General features: G+C 35.5%; 3 protein-coding genes across 3 annotated transcripts; all 3 read left to right on the forward strand.

The window, feature by feature from the left end:
- The first annotated feature begins 3,896 nt into the window (after nt 1–3,896).
- On the forward strand, nt 3,897–5,277 carry LOC116110819 (disease resistance RPP13-like protein 4). Its single transcript, XM_031397039.1, has 2 exons — nt 3,897–5,079; nt 5,133–5,277. Exon 1 carries the CDS (start codon nt 3,919–3,921, stop codon nt 5,023–5,025), a length of 1,107 nt encoding a protein of 368 aa, XP_031252899.1. The 5' UTR covers nt 3,897–3,918; the 3' UTR covers nt 5,026–5,079; nt 5,133–5,277.
- A 12,567-nt stretch (nt 5,278–17,844) lies between these two features.
- On the forward strand, nt 17,845–20,286 carry LOC116110786 (zinc finger MYM-type protein 1-like). The gene has a single exon (XM_031397002.1). It carries the CDS (start codon nt 17,845–17,847, stop codon nt 20,284–20,286), a length of 2,442 nt encoding a protein of 813 aa, XP_031252862.1.
- Nucleotides 20,287–22,655: 2,369 nt separating this feature from the next.
- Nucleotides 22,656–26,897, forward strand: LOC116110808 (probable leucine-rich repeat receptor-like protein kinase At1g35710). The gene is made up of 5 exons (XM_031397018.1): nt 22,656–23,067; nt 25,830–26,138; nt 26,235–26,306; nt 26,466–26,518; nt 26,642–26,897. The coding sequence occupies exons 2-5, from the start codon at nt 26,005–26,007 to the stop codon at nt 26,647–26,649; spliced, it is 267 nt and encodes an 88-aa protein (XP_031252878.1). The 5' UTR covers nt 22,656–23,067; nt 25,830–26,004; the 3' UTR covers nt 26,650–26,897.
- The last annotated feature ends 430 nt before the right edge of the window (nt 26,898–27,327 follow it).

The raw sequence follows: 27,327 nt of genomic DNA on the forward strand, positions 1-27,327 counted from the left end.
CTTTGAAAGGAAACCTCAAGCACTCTCTTCCTCCACACCTAAAATAAAAAATGGTGGGATCTGCGTCAATATCTCATAATTCTCATCCTCCATCTTTGCTTCACTCTTCCTCTCTCACTCTATCTCTAGACCGAAACACCTCTTTCTTCTTTCTCTTCTTCCTCTTCCGCTCTCCTTCCTCTTTTCTCTCTCCTTCTCTCACCTGTCTAGGTCTTCTTCTGTCTCGGCTTCTTCTCCTTTGGGCGAACAACTTTTTTTTTCTCTCTTCTTTTTTTTTTTTTTTTTTTTATATATTTTTAATCTTTCTATTTATGCTTCTGCCCCTAGAACAGTATCACCCTAAACCCCTACCACATCACGCTTTCTTTCAAATAAACCTCCAATTTTGCCCCTTGTGACATGCAAACCCAGCAGCTTCCTTTTCTTGCCATTTCATCCCCAATAAACTTTTAAAAACTAACAAATCCCCTTCCATAAAATAAAATCACACAGAATACGCAATTGTATTAGGATTAAAAACGGGGTTTCACAGAGATACAAGCTAACAGTTAGTACTTGGTGGGCTGGAGAGGGTCTCATCCAAGGCAACAACACACGATGCTACTGTGACACGACCCTCCCGACCCCCCTTATCCCATAGGCTCCGGCGCACCCATGAGACTCAGTGTATCGAGACGTGCCATGTGAGAAAACTTAAAACCTGTTTATAAATAAATATCTAAAAATGTAACGTCATTTGCATATAACAAATGCAATTGGAATTTTCACAAAATGAAATTTATGGTATCAGATTTTCTATATTTTAATAATCCAAAAGAAATAAATACATGATGAAAGACATAAACTTTGCAGCGGCAAACAAAATACAACTATAGATCATGGTGAAATGAGTCGTGTGGCCCAAACTTGAGTGAATTTCACTCCTCTACACGATCACCTTCTGACCTGGTGGGGGGAAGAAAAACATTTGAAAATGAGGGTGAGCTAGAAATGCTCAGTGAGTGGGGAATGGGTTAGTATTAATAAAACTTTCATATCACATAAAACACCCCATGCTTATAAATTTCATTTCCGTATACACTTTATAATATAAGCCATCTTTCATACACATGCTGAAATCTCTCATGGCAAGACTTCTTTCTGAACACTATTATGATAAACAAATAAATACTCATGTTTCTCTAAACATCATTTCTAAAAACAGTTCATATACGAATAACATTTACATTTTAGTTCCCATTTTCAAATAAATGATATACATATCCAAACTATCTCTCAATCACATGTGAAAACTCTCACCCAACTATACCCTGGGGAAAATCTGTCATACTGGTGGGCTCCCCACCAGGCAGAGCGAGGGACGTACCTGTCATACCCGGCAAGATCTATCATCGCGTGGCAGAGCCACTGAAACTGTCATACCTGGCGGACCACTCAACGCCCAGGCGAGCCAATAAAATCTGTCATATCCGGCAAGATCTATCATCGCACGGCAGAGCCACTGAAACTGTCATACCTGGCGGACCACTCAACCCCAGGCAAGGCCAATAAAATCTGTCATACCTGGCGGACCACTCAACGCCCAGGTAGAGCCAATAAATCGTCTAACCCGGTAAGATCTATCATTGCACGGCAGAGCCACTGAAACTGTCATACATGGCGGACCACCACAACCCCAGGCAGAGCCAATAAAATCTGTCATACCCGGCGACCACTCACGCCCGCAGAACCAATAAAATCTATCATACCCGGCAAGATCTATCATCGCACGGCAGAGCCACTGAAACTGTCATACCTGCGGACCACTCAACGCCCAGGCAAAGCCAAAATCTGTACTCTGGGGGATGGGTACTTCGTAGGTGGTTTTAGCACCACAGCATACTCATGCATAGTCTCAAGTAACATGTAAGTCAATAGCATATTTCGTATGGCTTATAAATCATACATATTGACATATATTCAAAAGTCACATATAAGGGTGAAACTACAATTTTCTAAACATGTTTCAGAAACTGATTGTTAACCCAGATTGAGAATTATTACTAACCTCACAAATCTGAGTCTTTTCTTTAACATTTTAACAGCCAAAATGCCTTAACCTCCAGCATTTTAAAACACCTGGAAATCAATTTTCTCAAAGACAGTCCAACTGGAAGCATACAAGTGTATTTAACCAACCAACTTTTAGTCCAACTACATAACTCAAGCACCTCTCAAAATGCAATCCAGCTGAGTGCATGCAACCCAAAATATCTAACCACCATCTCTTTTATGAAACAGCCAAATGTATGCAGTTTAATTAGCAAGCAATTCCCTTTAAAACTCAAAACAACCATTCTAGAATTTGTCCGAAAACATGCAAAGAAGAAATAAACCAAGCAGCTTCACATTTGGCTTAAACCTCACCAAAATATATAAAAATGGCATACTAGAAAATATCATACAAGCATAGATCTGAAATTTTTAAGGAAAGTTTTTATTAACCACTCACCGTTTGAAGCTCGACCCTTAAGCCGAAAAATGACTGAATTTCTAATTGCCCACGCTTGCCTCCCTATGTACAAATTCAATAAATCCTCCACATAAGTCCCCATAAGGTAACGCCTCAATATTAAAATCATTGGACACTTCACACACCAAAGATTAACACACTTCTGCTTTAACAAAACTCCTCATAATCGAACATCGTCGCTCTCAGATTTTTTAAAAATTCTATTATCATTTTTAAGCCATAATTTTACAGAGCGTTCTAAGACACATAAGTTGTTCCATAATTTTCTCAAGTCATTCCAGAATAAATAACTATTTAAAACACAATTTCCTTTCACTCATTCAAATCTGTCCCCTGTTTCCAAAATTGAGGTACTGACTTGAAAAATACATAACAATTCAGCCCTTAATCCAAACCTCATGAAACTCTCCAGATTAAACTACACACATAGATTCACCAGAATTTAAATACACTCAATTTGGATAAGAATAGATGCATCAAATCATTTTCCAAAACATGTTCTGCAGAAACGAAAATTCCAGGATCACAGGCAACTTCAAAAATCCATATAAAATTCAATCCTTCGAATTTTTAAGTGAATAAATTTCTAAACACTCCTCAGAAGTCTACAACACCATATCCAAATTGGCTTCAACAAAAACCCAAAACTACAAACAATTTTCGAAGTTCTAGATGGTCAGATTTCTGTACAATAAACCCTTACTCAAAATCATATCTTTAACCCATTTTTGTTTAGAAAACAACCTCTATGTTCTACCCACACCAAATTATTAAAATAAATCTCCCTATTTTAGTTTTGTTTTCATGAATTTATACCAAATCATAACAAAACAATCAAAGAGAGTTCTGAATCATAAATCACCAAAAAGAAATATCAAGCTTTACTAACCCCATTTGCTCGATCTTCCTCCCACTCTCCGATCACCGGAGTTTTGCTCGCCGGCGGCCCCTTTTGCAGCCACCTCCGTCGGTCTCCTATCTCCTCTCTCCCTCTATTCTTGGTTTCATCTTTCTCTCCCATCTTTTTCTTTTCTTTCTTTCCTTCTTCCTCTCCTTCTCTTCTTCTTCTTTCTCTCTTCTCTCTTTTCTTTCTTCCTTTTCTCTCTTTTCTTTTCTTCTTCTTCCCCGTTTTTCTTTTCATTGAATGATCACTGTTCATCAAAATATCTGGAAAATTTCAATTTAATCCTCACTTATTTCGACTATCACCTTGTACTCCCCAAAACTTTCAAATTATTACACTTTACTCCAGAATCACAAAATAAAATTTAATAAAACTCCATTAAAAAAAATACGGGGTATTACATACTGAATTGGGATATGAATATCTTTCTGAGCTAGTCAGTAGATGCTTGATTGACGTCGAGAATCTACGATGCTATGATGGGAGGGTCTATAGTTGCAAGATGCACGATCTGATTAGGGATATGACCATTAAGATCTCTAAAGATGAGGGATTTTTCAATTTTGATGAACAAGGCAAACAGGAACCGACAGATTCTGATCGATGGTTGGGTTTCATGAGTGATATGGATCCAAACCTATTGAAAGAGACTTCAAATTTGAGGGCATTGTTAATGATGTCTAATAATCGAATTTCCTTTGGTAGGGATGTGAAGTTGCCCAAGTCGCTACAGGTGTTGGATCTTTCTAACAATAAGCTAGATGAAAATCAAGTGGAAGACCTCTGGAAGTGGATTTGTTCCCTTAAACGCCTAGCATGTCACAACTTGAGCGGAGCAACCCTAAAGGATGTGCCACGTTTTATTCGAAAGCTTCGGAACCTCCAAATTTTGATTATGAGGAATTGCAGTAATTTAAGTGAACTACATCCATCAATTACAAATTTAAAGAAGTTGATTGTCTTGGATGTAGGATCATATAAACTGCAATACATCCCAAATGGACTAGGGAAGCTAATCCATCTCCAAGAACTATCTGGATTTAGAGTGTTTGGAAAGGCTAACAAACTAAGCTGTCGCTTTCTTGAGCTGCAGAACCTGAAGCAGCTAAGGGTTCTTCGAATGAATATAAATGCTGAGACTGAAATCTCAGAAGATGAACTGAACGTGCTATCAAAGCTCGAGAAACTAACAGTCTTAGCCATTGATGCAGAAAATTGTACAGAAGAAAGTGTATCTAAGATGCTTGATCTGATTTCCCCTCCTCCAAAACTTGAGGAGCTTTATCTTAAGCGCTACAGTCATGAAATTCTCCCCAAATGGATCAATCCTGATCAACTTTCGAGTTTGCAATATCTTTGTCTTGAGGATGGGAACGTCGTCCGTCTCCGAAAGAATCCTACGCATGAAAGCGAGGATCGCAGCGGCTCCACATGGGCCCTCAAGGGTCTACATTTAAGTGTCATGAAAAGCTTAGACCTGGACTGGCAGAATGTGGAGAGAGATATGCCTTTACTACGTTATGCTTTTGTCAGCCAATGTTACAATTTGAAAAACTTGCCCAGTTCATCTCAACAATCATTCCCAGTTCGTCTAAAAATCATTGAATGATTCGGAGGAAGAATCAAGACTGAGAAACCAGTGACGGAAAGTTCTACAGACATTGTATATGCTTGTTATGTAATGTTGTTGGTTTGCTGGTTTAAATAAATTTGTAGTTTGCTTGGCTTGTTAAACACTCTCAATTTGTATGGCCAACATTGGATGACTTGGAGGAAGAATCAAGACTGAGAAACCACTGGTGGAAGAGTTCTACAGACATCGTTAATTGAAGAAAGTTCTCGCTCTATTTCCGACTTATATATATATTGTGAGCAAAGACATGTTATGAATTGCTTTCTGCTGTTGCTTGTCATGTAATGTTGTTGTTTTGCTGGTTTGGATGTATTTTCAGTTTGCTTGGCTTGTTCAAACTTTGAAGTAGCACATCATGGACACTACTTTCCTTCTCCTCACTTCACGAGTTTCTCTTTATAGTTTCTTTCCAATCAAAGTTGTTTAATTATAAAATTGTTGAAAAATGGCTTTTAGCAAAATCAAATGGGGTAGAAGTGATAATGAAGAAAGGTTTAGGGACTTATATGTAGGCCAAAATGAGTTAGTTTGTCCCACATTGAAAAGGAATGAAAAGTGGGAAACTTTTGGGGCCTATATATAAGGACCTAAATCAATGTTATTTGTATCCCAAGTTGTAATTCCATTATACTTCTTTTGTTTAGGGTTCTTTCTTTAAGGACCCTTTAGTTTGCAAGTTTTGTTGTATCTCCCCTTTGTTTTGGGTATTTGTTGTATTGCCCAAATATTTGTAATATTGNAAAGTGGGAAACTTTTGGGGCCTATATATAAGGACCTAAATCAATGTTAATTGTATCCCAAGTTGTAATTCCATTATACTTCTTTTGTTTAGGGTTCTTTCTTTAAGGACCCTTTAGTTTGCAAGTTTTGTTGTATCTCCCCTTTGTTTTGGGTATTTGTTGTATTGCCCAAATATTTGTAATATTGTTTGGAGATAGTGGAGTTTTCTTTTGCAGCGCCCGAGGACGTAGGTTTTAATACTGAACCTCGTTAATTCCTGGTATTCTTTATTTTTGCATTTAATTTTGACAATTTATTTATGCTTTACTACTTGTATTATTATATTCAATAAGCTAGCGTTAGAGTTTATGTTTCCGTTGCATAACAAAAATATGAAATTCGTTTATTGTAATCTAAAATAATTGGAGAAATTTTCATATAATTTTTCTCTAACAAATTTGTGATTAAACTGTTTAAGGTTTTTATAGCTTTAATTGTTTCTTAAGCTACAAACCCAAAAGTGTAAGAGGTAGATTATGAAAAATTTATTTTACTAAATGGTTTTTATAGTAGATTTTTGTAATTTTTGGCCTTTTGAAAATATCAATTGCAAAAATTAAAATCTTGACTGGTGATGTGGCCAAACATCAGCAGCAGCCGGTGAAAGGCTGACATCGCTAAAGACGAGTTTGCTGACGCTGTTGGCACGATCAAAGTTCGGGTGAAACTTTGCCGACTTCTTGCACTTAAACGTTGTTTCCGATGGCTAATACGTTGGCCTTCTCTATTAGTGAAAAATCAGTGATTGTAAGTTGGAAAGAAATTGTGAGTTAAAAGACACTTTTCTCTCTATTTCCTGCATTTTATAATTATCCCATACAAATTCTTTTGGTTCCTCTGTTTTCTGATAGTTTTCATGTTAATACAAGATCTAACAAGATGTACGCAAATTTAAACTGATAGCTAAACGATCTAACAATTTGTCACCCTATGATTCGTTTTTCAACCTAAGAAGAAATGCTGAAGGGCTAAAAATTGGCTACATAGTTCAGAGGCTCTCTAGATGACAATGTTGCCTATCCATATCTTAGATTATTTTAGATAACTTCATGAACAAAATTCGATTTGGCTGTGGGATTTTAAGATAGCTCGTATGCAAGTATTTTGGTTGTTACTCATGTATGCTCTGTTTCTTTGTGACAATAAGCATGTGAATTTACTCTGTGACATTGCATATGAGAGGAAAATATTGGGAGTTTGGTGGTGTTGATCCAGATGCATTCAGCTTGGTTGTTCTTTGAAGGGAAGCCAAAATGCTTATCGAAGGAGAAGATTTGTTCTTAGAAGAAAATTTACAAAATTGAAGTGCCACTGCCAGGGAACAATTGTACTTTAAACAGTTGATATAGTCTCAGATGCATTACAAACTATGACTATAAATAACAGTCCCTATTTCACTCTGTTATTATTTTCAAGGGTTAAAAGAGAAAGGCGGAGAGTTTTTCTTGTATGACAACCAACCGAATTTTACTATGCGCATTAGTGTATATGCATATGATAAATGAATTTTGTTTTATTGAATAACTTAAAAAGAGTAATTATTTATTTATTAATCAATAACCTAAAGAGTGTTTGATAAACTAAATTTAAAAGTAATTATCTAACAATTTTGATTATAAAATAAATTAATTCTGTTTTATTGAAACTTTTACCATACATAGCCAGAGGTTTCATGAAATTCGATTTAATAATTCTAAGTCGGACATCATTTACTTATTAAGTTAATCACTAAAGTTTATTAATAGCCAAATAGACATCACTCTTTAATAAAAAGACATACACAACAAAGAGAGTCCATGGACAAAAAGACCCATATTCTTGTCAGCACAAAAAGGCAAATATTTCAAGCCTTGTGACAGACATCCCCATCACAGATCCGTTCTTCTTTGTTGGGTTTTTCTTCCTTGGCATCATCATCTTTGGTTTCTTTATCCTCTTCCAAAGCAAATTTGAGATGGAGATCGAAGTCACACTCTTCACAGTTGAATGACCAGAGATTTCCTTCTTCATCACATCCATCACAGATACAAATAGTACGTTCAGTGCGCACAAGCTCATGCTCATGAAGTGCATGCTTCACCTTCTCAGGCCAGCCCTTGAATGCCTCATCAAGATAATAAGATTTCTTACATGTACCTTTATTCTTTGGAAAAGTTCTGCGGGTGCCTATATAAATTGGCTATATTTCTAAAAATATCCTTTTTTTTTTTTTTTATATTCAAATAAACTATTATTTATTGGTTCACTTTTCATCTTAAGATTTTAACAATGGATTCTTTGTTGAAAATTTATGGTTATTGATGGTATTTTTAACAATAATGTTAGAGATACTAAGAAATTTATACAAAATGATATGACAAAAGATTTATACAAAATGATGTGAGAGTAAATGCAAAAAGTCAAATTCATTGTATTCACGCTTTGATTCATTATCGGGATGAAAAACCGGTCCGTTAAAACAAAATCAAATTCATTCTCCTTCATTCATCTTTGAGCTTCATTGTTCATTCATCTTTCAAATCTCTCTTTGTAATCCATCAACCGCAACTCTTCCATGGCGAACGACTCATTCTCAAAACCCCATCCCAACAAACTTTGTACAACAGTTGCAAACTCAGCAAGCTCCATATCAGATGGAAGAAATGCATGTAAACTATCCACATCTCTCATGTTTGAATTTTCATAACCTTTTACAATTACTTTTGATTCGCTTCCATTTACATGATCTCCAATCTCACTCTTCTTTTCGGCTTCATTGTTTGAGTTGGTAGACGTACATAGCTCGGTTGCAAAAGGATCGAATGTTGAAACCCCATAAAGAAGTTGTTCTTCTTCATTTATCTCTTGATATATCTCATCACCGCCAACTTTTGGGACTATTGGAATAAGTATAAGAAGCAGGGTTGTTTTTGCAAAGATTAGAAGTTGAGTAGGGTTGTTTTTGTAAAGAAACAAAAGTTGTAACAGACTATATAAAGTCATCTGTAACTGATCTGCTTTACCAATTTTCAATAACAGAACACTTTAAACAGATTTTTTTCCCTTTTTCTTTTCTCTCTTGATTCGTTCATTGCTTCAGTTTTCTTTTCAATTCAGCTATTAATCCTTCATGGTATCAGAGCTGTAGACAAGTGTCAATGGCTTCGAATCCTGAGTTCTTCAATGTTTCGTCAAAATCTGAAGTTGAATCAGCTGAAAATGCAAACGCAAATAACTCAGCTGTTCACTCCACGCTTCCAACCATATCAGTGAAACTTGTGGAGAAGAATTATAGTCACTGGCGATCACAAGTTTTTCCAGCCCTAGCCTCTCACGGTCTTGAAAGCTTTATCACCGATGAGAGCATCTGTCCTTCTATGTTTCTTTTTGAAAAACTTGTTACAACTGATGAATTAGTGAAGAAACAAAACCCTAAGTATCTTAATTGGAAAAGAACAGATCAATTTTTAGTCAGTTATCTATTTTCTTCAATTTCTGAATCTATGTTCAGACATGTAGCCAAATGTGTTAGTGCGTTTGAAATATGGAACACACTAGAATTGCATTTTCAATCAATTTCGAAAGCTAGAACACTTCACTTAAGGAATATGTTACAGACCACAAAGAAGGACTCTTTAAGTATTAATGAGTATGTCCTGAAAATGAAGGAATTAGGGGATGAGTTAGTAGCAAGTGGTGTTAATATTGGAGAAGAAGAGTTGCTTTTGTTCTACTGGATGGTTTAGAACCAGAGTATGATGCGGTGTGGTGATTATTACTATCCCAGTTAGTAAGCAACCATTCAACAAGCTCAATTCATGCTCACAAACATGAAATGAGATGGAGAGACAACACTCAGCTCTGTCAAACTTTCATGAGCATTTAATATTCTGCTCTGTTTGCCTGCAAGCAAGAAAACATCACTTGCTCTAGTCCTCTGACTAATTCATCTGGTCAAAGAATGGTTTGTCCCATTTCATCCTCAGGCTGTTGGTCATGAGTTTCACACACCCCAATGTTACATTCCAACCTCTGGTCTAACCCCTGGTTCAGCATATCCTACAGCAAGTAATTTTGACTTTGGACAGAACAGTTATCAAAGAACAAATTATGGAAGAACTGGTTACTCACCCAACACATATCACTCTGCTGGACACTTTCAGTTTCAAACAACATGATGGCAGGGCAGAGCCGAAGCTACTTTAAGCCAAGATAGTATCCAGTATGTGGCAAAATAGGCCATCTCCTCCCAGTGTTACCACCGATTTGATCAGAAGTATCAAGGCTTTACTGCCATTCTTATAGCTCCCAGATACAGCCTACTCTGTATATCAATAGGTCCCTCTCCAACTGTTGTTACTGAGCATTCTACTGAACTGCTAAGCCTAATTGCAGCAAACTACACACAACATTCAACTACACACAACCCCCAAACTACACACAACACTCATCATCATAATTTTGCAGATTTTCATGATTACTCAACCCTCCTATGCCTAAATCAAATGCACCAACTCCTGCTTATTTCTCTTCAATACCACTCAATAATACCATCCTGATACTTCAACCAATACTGGTCATTCTGTCAGTTTTACACCAAAAACAGTCACCAATGAAGTATCTCAATCTTCAGCAACCTCTTATCAAGCAGTTGGCTCTCCACAAATTCTGCAAGACCAGTCCTGGTATATGGACTCTAGAGCCTCAAATCACATGACTGCAGATGGTTCCAACTTGGCATTCAAAACTGCTCACTCAGGAGGCTCAAAAGTACAAGTTGGGAATGGGGAATCCATCCCTATTACTCATTCAGGTATGATGTTAGTACCCTCTTATGATACAACTAGACTGATTCATCTTAAGAATATACTATTGTTCCAATATTGCCAAGAACATTACTAAGTATTCTCAAATCACTAAAGATAACAATGTCATTGTGGAGTTTCATTCTGACCATTGTTTGTAAAGGATAAATGTAGTAGAGCTGTGCTTCTTCAAGGTGCAGTCAAGATGGATTGTATCAGCTTGAGTTGTCACAGTTGTTAGACCACTGGTTCATCAGTCATTCAGCTTAGTTCCATATCTCCCTGCTGCTTGTCAGTTCTCAGAATCCTCTCATGCTCTATCACAGCTATGGTTAATAATGTTCCACTGATGATGTTCAATCTGTTACTGCAAATTTAGATTTGTGTATGTTATGGCATGCAAGGTTAGGACATCCCAATGTAGAACCCTCATGTCATTTTGGACAAACTGAATGTAAAGCACCTCTTAAGCAGAAATAAGTTTCTTTGGTGAGGCATGTCAGTTTGGTAAGTTACAACAATGCAATTCCTATTTCTCACTTAGAGCCAAGGATCCTTTAGAGTTAGTTTTTCTGACTTTGGGACTAGCTCCAATTAACCCAGGAAGGATTCAAGTATTATATCATATTTGTTGATGATTTTAGGTTTACTTGGATTTATCCTCTGAAACTCAAATCGGAAGCTATGGACATTTGTACAATTTCTTGCTTTGTGGAAAACCAGTTAGGTTATACTAAAGAGCCTACAAACTGATTGGGGAGGTAATATAGATCATCGTGGTTTATACAGCAAATGGGTATTTTATTTAGGCATCCATGTCCACATTTACCACCACAAATTGGAGAGTGGAGAGGAACATAGAACTATTACAGAATTTGGTTATCCCTTCTAGCTCATGCTGGTATGCCACTAAAGTACTAGTGGGAAGCTTAGCACAGCCACATACCTGATAAACAATTACCAACCTCAGTACTTGAATCTGCCTCACCTATTCTATTTGTTTAAGCAGCAGCCCAACTACACTGAATGAAGGTATTTGCTGTAGTTGTATCCTTACTTAAGACCATATCACAGACACAAACTCCTATATCCACTGAGAAGTGTGCTTTTCTTGGATACAGCCTTGCCCATAAAGGATACTGTGTTTGGCCTCCACTGGCAGATTGTATTTGCCAAGCAAGTCAGTTTATGAGACAGATTTCCCTTCAAAGGTGATTTTGGTTCCTCCCAATCATAGGTGATCTCTCTCCAGTTGATCTTAGTATGAACACCTCTAGTAGCTCTGGATTCTACCTCAATGTGTTCCTAAACCAAATCTGTCAACCTGCTACCCACTCCAATCCTGGTCCAATACACCATTACAACCTAATTCAGAATCTGTTCAACCTGCTACCCATCCAATCCTGCTCCAATATCACCATTACACCTAACTCAGGACCTATTCACCTGCTGCTACATCCAATTTTTCTCCCTATCAGTAGTTCAACCGAATAAGTCTGATACATCAATTATAATGCAGATTCCTCCTTCCTTGAATCAGACTTAACACATACTGGCATCAACTTAGAAGTAGTTCTTCCATTGCCCTCTATCTCATCTTTAAACACACATCCATGATAACCAGATCAAGTCAGCCATTATCCTGGTTCCACTGCCTATCAAGCTGAAGTTACTCATATTCCTATTCTTCCAGAACCTAAACAGTTACTGAAGCATTATTAAGTCCTGAATGGAAACAGGCCATGGACTCTGAATATCAAGCTTTGATGAGCAATAACACAATAGGAGATTTTCCTTTGAAGAGGAATGAATTTGTAGGATGCAATGGGTGTTTAGAACAAAATTAAACTCTGATGGGACACTTCAAAAGTATAAGGCTAGGTTGGTGGCTAAAGGCTTCAACAAACACCCGTCTAGATTATTTCGACACATTTTCTCCGGTTGTTAAAGCAGCCACAATCAGGTCATGTTATCCTATCAGTGCACCAAAATTGGAAATCCAGCAATTGTGTTAATTGCGTTCCTGAATGGGGAACAACTGAAACTGTCTTTATGCTTCCCTTGAAGGATTCCTGGTCCTGCAGCAGCCAAGGGTCATCCTGAGCAGGTTTGCAACTTCGTAAAGCCTTGTATGGTCTAAAGCAAGCCCTAGAGCTTGGTTAATAAACTCAAATCTGCCTTGATCAGTTGGGGTTTTGAAAATTCTGTTTCAGATGTGAGTTTGTTTTTTTACAAAAAGTTTCAATTATGTATTTGTTATGTATGTAGAGATATCCTTGTAACAGGGAATGATTCTGAGCTCATATCAGCTTGTTGTCTGACTTAATAGCAAATTTGCCCTAAAAACTCTTGGTCAGTGCAGTACTCCTGGGGTTTGAGGTAAAGAGAAATGATTCTGGTTTACTGCTGTCCCGACCAAATATGCACATGATCTTCTCATAGGCAGAATGGCAGATTCGAAGCCTTGTTCCACTCCCATGGCTACTAGTCTCGACTGGCAAGGAGGATAGTAAGGTGTTTGAACAACCTACACTGTAGAGAAGTGTCATTGGTGGACTTCAATATCTAATTATCTCGGCCGAACTTAGCTTTTGCTGTCAATAAGCTCAGTCAATTTCTGCAGCAGCCCACTTAAGCTCACTGGACAGCATGTAAACGAATCCTCAGATATGTCAAGGGAACATTGCAGCATGGTATTCTTTTACCAAGAAACCCCTTTACTTTAGAAGCATTTTCAGATCTGATGGGGGAGAAGAAATTGATAGGAGATCCACTATGTGGTACAATGTATTTCTTGGAGGTAACTTGGTCCAATGTCATCTAGAAAACAGAAGGTAGTGTCCTTATCTTCTACGAACTGATACCGAACTCTTAGTCAAACACCACTGAACTTGTTTGGATTCAGAACTTATTCAGGAACTTGGCATTCATATAAACAACACTCCCATCATATGGTGTGATAACATGAGTGCTAGGGCATTATCCTCAAATCGGTTTTTCATGCCCGAACAAAGCACATCGAAATTGATGTACATTTGTTAGGGAATTAGACAAAAAGGTTGTTAAATGTGCAGTAGTTTCTCTGAATCAATAGCTGATATCCTAACTAAAGCCCTTCCTTGTTCCCGTTTTGCTATGCTACAGACTAACTGTCACATATGAGCTTGCAACCAGTATTCACAGTAGTTTGGATATATTTGTATGACATAGGAGTTTGTGCAGAAATTTTTCGTTTGTGATGCAGTAAGAATTTGCAGCAGTAAATATGGTTTGAAGTCTCTGCAACGAAATCTGTTTTGTGTTGCAGTGGAATGTTGTAGTTTGGTTGTGTTTTTGTAGCAGTGGAATTTTTCAGATTGGTTGTGTTTTGTGTGGCAATGGAATGTTGCAGTGGAATGTTGCAGCTTGGTTGTTTTTTGTGTTATATGGATGTTGCAGGTTGTGTTGCTGTTGTTTGCAGTGGATGTTGTAGATTGTTTGTTGTTTGTGATGCAGTGGATTTTTTTTAGTTTGCAGAAACTTGTTGTTGTTTGTGAAGCTGTAAGATTTTGCAGGAAGCAATATGTGTTGGAGTCTCTGCAACATGAAATCTGTTTTGTGATGCGTGAAAATGCAGTAGATGAAAGCTGTTTGGTGATGCGCAGATAGGTTTGGAGTTTCTGCAACATGAAATCTATTTTGTGATACAGTGAAATGCAGTGGAATGAAAGCTTTTTGTGATGCAGGGGAATGAAATCTGCTATTGTGATACAGTGGAATAAAAATGTTTGTGATAGTGGAATTTTTGAAAGAGCTGAGTTGTTGTTTGTGATGAAGATATTGATCAAGATAAATCAGTTCAGGGGCTTTGGTTTACGGGAAGATATTGGAATAAGTATAAGAAGCAGGGTTGTTTCTGCAAAGATTAGAAGTTGAGTAGGGTTGTTTTTGTAAAGAAACAAAAGTTGTAACAGACTATATAAAGTCGTCTGTAACTGACCTGCTTTGCCAATTTTCAATAACAGAACACTTTAAACAGATTTTTTTCCCTTTTTCTTTTCTCTCTTGATTCGTTCATTGCTTCAGTTTTCTTTTCAATTCAGCTATTAATCCTTCAGGGACAAAAGGAAGAGGATTTTGTATTAGTTGATGATCATGATCAGGTTTTGGGTTTTTTGCAAAGAAAGAGAGGATGAAATGGCCTTATCTGGAATGCAATTGGTTATTGGCTAATGGTCAAGATGATCCAAAGGTTTGAGTTTTGATTGGTGGAAGGGATTTCTTGTGAGCCTTTGAGTGGTAAGGATGAGAATGAGTTCAATTTCATCCCATTCTTTGAAATTAATTAAACTAAATTGAAAATCTGAACATGACTATTTTAAAATTTATTGGGATTTTTTGGTCATAATGATGTTAGCAAGATGACATCGCTGATCCGACCTGTCAGTCAAATTGGTTTGGCCGCCCAAACCAAGACCCGATCACCTGACCGAGTCACTTTGTAAAAAATTTTAAAATATCATTACCTATTAATTAGTATTAATAAGTGAGCTTTTAAGACAGTTAAAAATAAGGATCCAATTATTCTGAATGCATCATTCTAAAAGAGCCCTAGGATCCAATTTTTGTAAGAGCCTTGAGACCTAATTTAGCATGGCCACTCTCCCACTCAATATTAGGATAAGAGATTTGAGTCATATTATGAATAATATCATATATATTACTTATAAAAAGAGATCAAATCATATAATTAGGTAATTGAATACAATAGAAGACAATATTACAATTAGAGAGAGAGAGAGAGAGAGAGAGAGAGAGACTCAGTGAGACAGCCAATCTGTGAGGCTTATGAATGACTTTTGTAATTTCTATTTACAACGGTAACTACTATAAATCTTATGTTTGTGTATATAGTTGATTATTTATGTTTTATTCGTTTTCATGAAAATTTAAGATTTATTAACATCTGATTAAAAATCTAAATAAATTTTAACACCTTCATTATAAGGCGACTCCTGGGCTAAACTCCAAAATCTAGGTCCAAATCAAAGTTCACTCAGAAGAAATAGAACAATTTTGGAAATAACCATTGTGGAAAATTCATTCATGGCTTCTGTCTTGTGTACTCATATATTTAGCGGTTCTTTTCTTGTAACTTTAATAAATAATAATGAAAAAGTGGTGTCAATGGAAAGTCTATCGAAATAAGACAGATTACCTAGCCCTATGAGGTGATAGACCTTGTCCCATTCCCTCCTTAAAATCTACCTTAATATTATATTTACATTACTCTTTATATTATTTTTACTATATCATGATCATTTTACTAATAATAATTCTATTATAATATTAAAAAATTTACTTTTTACATTATTTTTATTACATCATGACCGTTTTATTAATAATAATTCTATTATAATATTAAAAATTTTAAATAATTAAAATTTTATATAATTATGACATATGACACATCATGATGTAACAAAAATAGTGTAAAGAGTAATGTAAATGTAATATTACTCTAAAATCTAAGACAACCCCATAAAATATTCTACTTTTATTCAATAAATAGAAGTAATTTATCAATTAAAATCAAGAAATAAAAAAAGAGAGCGACTTTTATTAATTAAAATCAAGAAACAAAACAAGACAATGACTTAGAAAGAACCATCGTGAAAAATTCATTCAGGGTCGAAAATGCCAGTTTTGGAAGTTTATTAGAATTTTAAAATTTTATTTCGTCTTTAGGTTTGGATTTTCAATATATTTTATTTATATTATATTGTTATTTAGATTTTGGATTTGGATGAAATTATTTTGAAAATTTAATAAATTTTAAAATTTTATTATGTCATGTTGATAAAAAAACATTGTCTAAAAAAAAAAAAAAAAAAAAAAAAAAAAAAAAAAAAAAAAAACCTAATCCGTTATCTCACACACGAAATTTGATAAAAAGACATAAAAAAACATTTTTCTTTGTCTGAATATAAATAAAATAAACAAAGCAATAATTAGATATAATGAATATAAAAAAATATGAAAAATGTTTTTCATAAGAATTACTTTTATCCAAGGAAAATTAAAATAATAAGTGTTTAAGTCAAAGAAAAATATTTTTTATTATAAATTATTTTAATGATATAATAGTTAAAATAATAATATAAAAGACGCCAATTATAAAATTAAGAAAATAAAATGAAAAATCTTAAACAAAATAGATAGGTGTACGCAGGGGCGGACCCAAGCCCCTTGAGGGTAGGCCCAAGCCTGCCCTCAGATTTTTAAAAAAAATTGCAAAGTTTTTTTTGATTTTTTTTGGAAGATTAAAAAATAAAATAAAAGGTTAAAAACTGAAAAGTTAGCTTTCGTCTTTTCCTTATTCAGCTTTTTCTACCCCAGTTCCCAACTCCCTTTTTACATGCGGCTGAAGCTCAACCTGAAAATTAAAAAAATCCCCCTTTTCAACTTCTCTCATCTGCGTGACTGCGTCTGCTGAAGCCCCTGAACTCTGAAGGTTAGTAATTAGTATTTCCTTATTTAATGACATACTACCTACTTTTTAAGAATCTTATTAACGCCTTTAGAGTATTGGGTTTGGCGTTTGGGTGAAAAATTTTAGTAGTGGTGGTCCTGGTGGACCCAGTTTTAGTAAGACAAATAATAAACTACTGCTTTTGAAGAATTTTATTGATGCCTTTAAAGTATTGGGTCTGGCGTTTGGGCGAAATATTTTAGCAGTGGCAGTCTGGCAGACTCAGTTTTAGTGAGACAAATAATAAACTACTGCTTTTGAAGAAAATCTTATTGATGCCTTTAGAGTATTGGGTTTGGCGTTTGGGTGAAAAATTTTAGCAGTGGTGGACCCAGTTTTAGACTTTTAGTGAGACAAATAATAAGTTAAAGAATTTTTTTCTATTATCTTTGACTTTGTTTTCCTGGCTCTTGTTTCAAACATGTCTTATGTAATTAAATATTTGAATGTATTATATATGGTGACATATTGACATGGTGTGTAACGTGTGTTAAATAGATGTGTTAAATTAAAATATGTCTTATTTATCATGTTTCATGAATTTAAATATATCATGGCTTGTTCATGTATCTTATTCAAGAAAAAATTAAGTTGCTAAATTAATTAGTTTTTTTTTTTTTAATAGGAATCTCTTTGTCTCTTATTTTTGGGATCCCACTTTGGTATTAATTCATTATATGTTTACTGGATTTGGAATCCAAAGCATTAACAAATAAGATTATGATATCCAATTATTTCAAGAGACTGAAGAAAAGTCCAGCAAAAAATGTTGATGGAGACTCTACTGATATTGAGGTTAATCAAACCCCATTAGAAGAAGAAACCCCACAACAGCAACAACAACACCAAGAAAAAGAAGCTCAACGTTCAATCGGGGTGTTCAATTTAGATGAGCTTGAAACTGACCCAGGATTGAGGATACCAATTAATGAGCTTTGTTGTACTGACAAACAAAAAGAGGAAGTTCGAAGAGCATACTTGTTGAAAGGTCCTTGCCAACCTAAAGATCATAACTTTCCTTTCACTCCTTTTGGAGATAAAAAACGTAGGTTTACATCAGAGTGGTACAAAGAAGGTTCATGTTGGATGGAATATAGTGTGGCAAAAGATGCAATCTTCTGTTTGAATTGTTATCTTTTCAAACCCGATTATGGTGACCAAGCAGGTGGTGAAGTTTTTGTGAATAAGGGATATAATAACTGGAAAGATAAAGCAAAAGTGAAAAAACATGTTGGTGATCATTCTAGTACTCATAACCAATGTCATGCCAAGTGTGTTGATTTGATGAACCAAAGGCAACACATCGATGTAAATCTTGGTTGCGTGTCGAAAAAGGGCAAATTGGATTATCGTATTCGCTTGAATGCATCAATTGATTGCATTAGATTTCTTTTACATCAAGGATTAGCATTTCGTGGTCATGACGAGTCAGTTGAATCTGAAAATCAAGGTAACTTTATGGAACTATTGAAGTTTCTATCCAATCACAATGACGACATAAAGAAAGTTGTGCTGGGAAATGCTCCGAAAAACCATCAAATGACGGCCCCCAAAATCCAGAGGCAACTAACTAGTGTTTGTGCTCATTTGACGACCAAGAAAATTATTGCAGAAATTGTGAGAGATAAACAACCATTTTCTTTACTGGTTGATGAATCTCGTGATGTGGCAGTGAAAGAACAAATGGCTATTGTTTTTCGCTATGTGGACAAAATGGGTTGTGTTATCGAACGTTTTATTGGGATTGTGCATGTTAAGAATACTTCTGCAAAGTCTTTGAAAACTGCAATAGATGCCTTTTTTGTAAAGTATGGATTGAGTTTGACAAGTTTACGGGGCCAAGGTTACGATGGAGCAAGCAATATGAGGGGTGAGTTCAATGGTTTGAAGACTTTAATATTGAGAGAAAATAAATTTGCTTTCTACATTCATTGTTTCTCTCATCAGCTCCAATTGGCGCTAGTCAAAGTTGTAAGTAAACATTCAGCATTGGGTGAATTTTTTCAAACTCTTTCTATGTTATCAAACACTGTGGCAGCATCTTGCAAGCGCAGAGATCTTCTACGTGACAATCAGTATGAATATGTGATATCTTTGATTTCTAATGGTGATATTCAGACGGGACGCGGTTTGAATCAAGAATGTACTATTAAACGACCAGGAGATACACGTTGGGGTTCACACATAGGGACAATTCATAGTGTCATAAACTTATTTTCTTCTGTTGTTGGTGTGCTCAGAGTGATTGAGATTGAAGGAGATGATTGGCAAAACAAAAGTCAAGCAAGGAGTTTATTACGAATCATGGAGAATTTTGAATTCGTCTTTTTGTTATTCTTGATGAAGAAAGTATTGGGAATCACATATGAACTGTCACAAGCATTACAAAGAAAAGATCAAGATCTCCTTAATGCCATGCAGTTTGTACAAATTTCGAAGCGTCGGTTGCATAAATTGAGAAATGAAGACACTTGCTTCGACATATTGTTGAAAGAAGCTTATGATCTGTGTAAAGATAATGACATACCAATCCCGGAGAACATGGAAGATAATTTTGGGAGGACAAAACGAGGGATTGCGCCAATTACGAATAAACATCATTTTAAGGTGGAATTGATGTACACAGTTTTAGATAACATTCAAGAAGAACTCAATAATCGTTTTGATGAAGTAAACATGGGGTTGCTTCAGTGTATGGCATCTCTTGATCCAAGTAACTCTTTTGCTGCATTTAATAAAGACAGATTACTTGAGTTTGCAAAGTTCTATCCTGCCGATTTTCCTCAACACGATATTTGGTTGCTCGATAATCAACTTGAAAATTATTATGAGGATGTTAGCACCAATGCCAATTTCACTCATGTTGATGGGATTGCCGATCTTGCAAAAAAAATGGTTGAGTTTAAGAAGGATGTTGCTTATGACAAAGTTTTCTTGCTTATTAAATTAGCACTGGTTTTGCCTGTGGCTACTGCAACAGTTGAAAGGGTGTTCTCTGCAATGAATCTTGTTAAGAATACTTTGCGTAATCGAATGGGAGACGAGTGGATGAACAATTGCTTAGTAGTTTACATTGAAAAGGAAGTTTTTGCTACAATTCAAAATGAAGATATCATTGAACATTTTCAGAACATAATGAAGCGAAAAATCGTGTTAAATTGAAGATCTTCAGGTATACTATTCTAACTTGCTTTCATCTTTAAATAATAAATATTCATATTATTTAGATCTTTAGGTATACCATTCTAACTTGATTTTTGGGTCAATATGCAGAGGATGTGTGGATCTTTAATATAGACGGTTGAGTTAGAATGTTAACGTCTAGATCTGGATTTAGAGTGATTGTAATCCATCTCTTTGTAAACCTTTGTGTATCTTACTTTTGTTAGAGTTGTAATTGAGCTCTAAATTTGTGTAGAATATTTTTGGTTGATTTGTAGTTATTGTAAACTCTTTTGATTATATTGGATTTAAGTGGGTCGTTAGATTCCTGTGGTTTTTTTATCTCTTCATATTGAAGAGGTTTTTCCACGTAAAAATTTTGTTGTGTTTCCCTGTAAATTATTTTCTTATGTTTTCACTACTTGATTGGCAAATAGTGACGGAGTGACAGGGCCCCCCCTGGGCAAAAATCTTGGGTCCGCCACTGGGTGTACGTCATTAGATAAATCATTTGTTTAATATATTCCTTTGTTACTCATGTTCAATTATCATGTGAAAAAAAAAAAAAAAATCATTCTCCCATGTGCTGAGCTTACGGTGTTATTATAACTCATTTAATTTTACCTTTCTATCTAATAAATTAGGTTAGTGACGGCTATTATTTTTATTTGGATAAACATGTTATTATACTATAACATTTGGATTTGTTACGTCGCTTATTTTAAATCCTTGAACCTAAATTTACTTACACTAAAACAGTCGAGAATTTATGTTTTAAAGAGAGAGAGAGAGAGAAAATAAAATAAAACCAGATTAGATAACGTAACTATGAGTTTATGGTATACACGTCATGCTTATACAGCTATATTGAAGTGATTAGTCGGAAAAATCCAAATTTTTTATTTTATTTAATAATATCCTCATTATGGAATCGAGATGAGTGGCGCTCATTAGCAAAGAGCACAGCAGTGAGCAGAAAGAAAAAATATGGATGCACGTTCTGTAATGCTTCTTACTAAGTTTAGTTTCTTCCTTGTTTTATTTGTTCTTTGTCCACTTGACCCTGGATCCAGATCTCGATGTTCAGCCCAGATGACTGACGACAATACACCTTCACTTGACGATAATGAAGGTATTGAATTTGACCACCGGATGTAGTGCAAACTTTTTTAGTTCTTCCAGTCCTAACAGTTTTGAGTATCTACTTCAGTTTTAAGATTGGATTTCGTTCGTGTTATGCTTACACCATGAAAACGAAATGACAGCTTAACAAAATGTAAAGAGGTTGGACGTTTGCAGTTTAATTAGTTATTTTAATTAGCTTAGTTAACTATAGCGAGAAGCAAAAGGTCTAGAGATTAAATCTCCCTAGTACTAAAGGTAGCTCAATTAATTTGAATTTGCCCGGATGAGGGAGCATGATTAAAAAAGGAAAAAGAAAAACACTGTTATAACATGCTATTACAGTCATTTGGTATGCATGCTTTCCAATTATTAGGCTTCTTATTCTAACAGAGTATTCTTTTTTTTTTTTTTTTTTTTTTTTTTTTTTTTTTTGAGCAGCGGATGCTCTTTACACTGTCCTAAATTCCTTCGGTTCAACTATCTCATCTTTGTTCTGCGACGATCAACCGTATCTTAATTCTATTTACATCTCTTGCTCGAATACTAGTGGTACAGATAATAAGTTGCACGTCATTGGAATGTAAGTTCAACCATATTTGTAGTACAATCAAAATTTCAGATTGACAATGAACCTTACCATCTTACCATAAAGAAAGTTTTTAATGTTAATTTTCACCGTATTTGGTGAACAGAACCACGGCGAGTGTACTTTTAGAAGGATTTATCCATCCAGATATCACTAAGCTTACATACCTACAGACACTGTAAGTATATCGTTACATTTAATCATGTTGCAAAGTCGACAACATCATCCTTTTGCTCAAATATTTAGCGGTTTGATTGTTGTCAAAAACTTAACAGAGATCTATCCGAAAACCAACTTCATGGTTCCATTCCTTCTAACTTGGGGGATTTATCTCATCTCACCACACTGTAAGTCTTGAATCTTGCTACACAATTAAGTTCAATAATTCTTATTTTTATTTTCTTAGTGGTATATTATAATTTTAAGATTCAATGTAATGATGAGTAGCTATATCTATGATATATATGTGTATATATAACGAATATGTGTAATGATCAGACACCTTGCAGGAAATCTGTTGACGGGGACTATACCTCCGAGCCTGGGGCATTTGAAGAACTTAACAGAACTGTAAGTATCTTTTTACTAAATTAATTTCTTTCTTCTGCTACTTCAAACTGTCTCTATTTTTCCCCTTACATCATACCACCATTGTAATACCCCGTATTTTTTTAATGGAGTTTTATTAAATTTTATTTTGTGATTCTGGGGTAAATTGTAATAATTTGGAAGTTTTGGGGAGTACAAGGTGATAGTCGAAATAAGTGAGGACTAAATTGAAATTTTTCAGATATTTTGATGAACAGTGATCATTCAATGAAAAGAAAAACGGGGAAGAAGAAGAAAAGAAAAGAGAGAAAAAGGAAGAAAGAAAAGAGAGAAGAGAGAAAGAAGAAGAAGAGAAGGAGAGGAAGAAGGAAAGAAAGAAAAGAAAAAGATGGGAGAGAAAGATGAAACCAAGAATAGAGGGAGAGAGGAGATAGGAGACCGACGGAGGTGGCTGCAAAAGGGGCCGCCGGCGAGCAAAACTCCGGTGATCGGAGAGTGGAGGAAGATCGAGCAAATGGGAGGTTAGTAAAGCTTGATATTTCCTCTTTTTGGTGATTTATGATTCAGAACTCTCTTTGGATTGTTTTGTCTATGATTTGGTATAAATTCATGAAAACAAAACTAAAATAGGGAGATTGATTTTAATAATTTGGTGTGGGTAGAACATAGAGGTGGTTTCTAAACAAAAATGGGTTAAAGATATGATTTTTGATGTAAGGGTTTATTATACAGAAATCTGACCATCTGGAACTCCGAAAATTGTTTGTATGTTTGGGTTTTGTTTGAAGCCGAATTTTGGATATGTTGTGTAGACTTCTTGAGGAGTGTTCAGAATTTATTTCACTTAAAATTCGAAGGATTGTTTATTGGATTTTTGAAGTTGCCTTGTGAATCCTGGAATTTTCGTTTTCTGCAGAACATGTATCTTTGGAAATGAGTTGTGCATCTTTCTTATCCAAATTGAGTGATTTTAAATTCTGGTGAATCCTATGTGGTCTAGTTAATTCTGGAGAGTTTCATGAGTTTAGATTAAGGGCTGAATTGTTATGAATTTTCAAGTCAGTACTCAATTTTGCGAACGGGACAGATTTGAATGAGTTAAGGAAATGTGTTTTAAATAGTTATTGATTCTGGAATGACTTGAGAAAATTATGGGAACAACTTATGTGTCTCTAGAACGCTCTGTTAAAATGATGGCTTAAAATGAAAAATAGAATTTTAAGAAAATCGAGAGCGACCGATGTTCGATTATGAGACAGTTTGTTAAAGCAGAAGTTTAGTTAATCTTTTGGTGTGTGAAGTGTCCAATGATTTTAATATTGAGACGTTCATTATGGGGACTTATGTATGGGGATTTATTGAATTTGTACATAGGGAGGCAAGCGGGGGCATATTAGAAGATTCAGTCATTTTGGCTTAGGTCGAGCTTCAAATGGTGATGGTTTTAATAAAAACTTCCTTAAAAATTTCAGATCTATGCTTGTATGATATTTTCTAGTATGCATTATATATTGGTGGGGTTTGAGCAAAATGTGAAGCTTGCTTGGTTTGTTTCTTCTTGCATGTTTCGGACAAATCTAGAGTGGTTGTTTTGAGTTTTAAAGGGATTGTTGCTAATTAAACTTGCATGCATTGGCTGTTTCAATAAACTGAGATGGTGGCTAGATATTTTGGGTTGCATGCACTCGGCTGGATTGCATTTTGAGAGGTGCTTGAGTTATATAGTTGGACTAAAGTGGTTAGTTAAATACAATTGTATGCTTCCAGTTGGACTGTCTTTGAGAAAATTGATTTCCATGGTGTTTAAAATGCTGGGAGTTAAGGCATTTTGGCTGTTAAAATGTTAAAGAAAAGACTCAAATTTGTGAGGTTAGTAATAATTTTCAATCTGGGTTAAAACCGTCAGTTTCTGAAACATGTTTAGAAAATTGTAGTTTCACTTATATATGACTTTTGAATATTATGTCATATATATGTATGATTTATAGACATACGAAATATGCTATTGACTTACATGTTACTTGAGACTATGCATGAGTATGCTGTGGTGCTAAAACCACCCTACGAAGTACCCATCCCCCAGAGATACGATTTTGGCTCTGCCTGAGCGATGCAGGATTCCGCCAGGTATGACAGATTTTATTGGCTCTGCCTGGGCGTTGAGTGTCCGCCAGGTATGACAGTTTCAGTGGCTCTGCCCGTGCGATGATAGATTGCCGGGTATGACAGATTTTATTGGCTCTACCTGGGCGTTGAGTGGTCGCCAGGTATGACAGTTTCAGTGGCTCTGCCCGTGCGTGATAGATCTTGCCGGGTATGACAGATTTTATTGGCTCTGCCTGGGCGTTGAGTAGTCGCCAGGTATGACAGATTTTATTGGCTCTGCCTGGGCGTTGAGTCGTCCGCCAGGTATGACAGTTTCAGTGGCTTGCCTGTGCGATGATAGATCTTGCTGGGTATGACAGATTTTATTGGCTCTGCCTGGCGTGAGTGGTCCGCCAGGTATGACAGATTTAGCTATTGCTTGCCGGGCATTGAGGGTCTACCAGGTATGACAGTTTCAGTGGCTCTGCCCACGCGATGATAGATCTTGCTGGGTATGACAGGTACGTCCCTCGCTCTGCCTGCGTGTGGGAAGCCACAGGTATGACAAATTTCCCAGGGTACTAGTTGGGTGAGAGTTTTCACATGTGATTGAGAGATAGTTTGGATATGTATATCATTTATTGAAAATGGAAACTTATAAATGTAATGATTCGTATATGAATTGTTACTTAGAATGATGTTTTAGAGAAACATGAGTATTTATGTTTATCATAATAGTGTTCAGAAAGAAGTCTGCCATGAGAGATTTCGCGTGTTATGAAAGATGGCTTTATTATAAATGGTATACGGAAATGAAATTTTATAAGCTGAGGTGTTTTTATTGTATATTGAAATGTTTTTTTCATACTAACCCATTCCCCACTCACTGAGCATTTCTAGCTCACCCCTCGTTTTCAAATTTTTCTTTTCCCCCCACCAGGTCTAGAGGGTGATCGTGCAGAGGAGTGAATTTCATAGGTTGGGCACACGACTTCATTTCACAATAAAAGACTTCTATAGTTGTATTTTGTTTGCCGCTGCAAAGTTTATGTTTCTTTCATCATGTATTTATTTCTTGTTTGGATTATTAAAGATATGGAAAAATCTGATACCATAAATTTCATTTTGTGAAAATTCCAATTGCATTTGTTTATATGCAAATGACGTTACATTTTTATGATATTTTATTTATAAACAGGTTTTATAGTTTTCTCACATGGCACGTCTCGATCACCTGAGTCTCATGGGTGCGCCCGGAGCCTATGGGATAAGGGGGGTCGGGACGGGTCGTGTCAACCATCTTTGGGCAATCTAAATTCTCTTGAATACCTCTAAGTATCTTCACAATCTATGCAACTTCTTCAGTTAATGTAATGAATAAGATGACATATGCATCATTTCTTTTGCGCAACCTTATTTTTCTGGTGTTTTGCAGATATTTATTTTTTAACAAGTTATCAGGTGCAATTCCTCACGAACTTGGAGAACTTTCCCAGCTCCAGATATTGTATGTAATCTTTCCTCGATCACTCTGCTTCAAATCTTAAATGATTCTTTCTCCAAATGAAATAACTCCAGCTATTTGTTCTAAAAATAAAAATAGGTTTTTGGATGATAATGAACTGAACGGTACACTTACAGAAGAAATTGGAAATTTGAGAAATCTTCAAGTACTGTAAGTATATATGTAGCTGAACAAGAACGACAGAAAGAAAGAAGAATGTTTAATTAAGTGAAATCCTTTTGTTTTTTTTGTTTTTTGAATATGGTATAATGATTAGCGAATAAAATAAGAGATGACTTTCTATTAGAAGCAATTGCTTTGTGATTGCAGTTGGGTGACATCCAACTATTTAACTGGGAAAGTGCCTGAAGTTTGGAGGCGTTGTAAGTGCCCCATCCATTTAATTAATTTTAACAAGTTTTATTTTTCCAATTCGTGTTAACCTCTTGGTAACTTGTATTCTTGTAGCCATGTTTTGAAGTCTATTAACTTGATTGTCATTGCAGCGGGGTAGGTGGGAATAATATGAGTGGGCCCATTCCCCCCTTCATCGCGAACTGGACCAATCTAAGTAGACTGTAAGCTGTATTATATGCATTTCTTAATTAATTAGTATTGGTACATGTAATTCTAGAGTTCGTCAATGATACCTAAGTTTTATAAGAAGCCGTTAAAACTAATTGTCTATGTGCATTTTCATCTTTTTATAATAATTAAAAGAGTTAAAAGATATCGTTCCTGAAGTTTGATGTAACATTTCAAATCCCCTTAAGGTTTATAAATTAATAAAATTCTCTCTACTGTTAATAAACCATAAATGTGTCGTTAAACTTACACTATTATAAATTAATATATATTTACTGAGTTGTTTTTTTGCTGTTTATTTTATTTCAAAAATCTCGAACGGTTTTTATTATTCCAAAAATCTCAAAAGGATTTTGTTATTCAATAATTACTTGGGTTAGGGTTTTAACTTTATAAAAAGCAACCATGCTTACACGGAGAAACGAGCTATTTCTAGCATTTTATGCTAACTTAAATATTCAAAACAAACTAAAGCTAAAATACTAAAAGAATGGTGTATTGACATAAAGTTTGTACTTTGGACTCTCAAAGCTTTACATGCTTCTCTTCCTTTCCTCAAGACTCAGGTGGAGGCGTGCAGGAAATTTATTCTGGGGGGCAAAAGGTA

The sequence above is a fragment of the Pistacia vera genome, unplaced genomic scaffold (genome assembly GCF_008641045.1).
Source record: "Pistacia vera cultivar Batoury unplaced genomic scaffold, PisVer_v2 Contig614, whole genome shotgun sequence".
Classification (NCBI taxonomy): domain Eukaryota; kingdom Viridiplantae; phylum Streptophyta; class Magnoliopsida; order Sapindales; family Anacardiaceae; genus Pistacia; species Pistacia vera.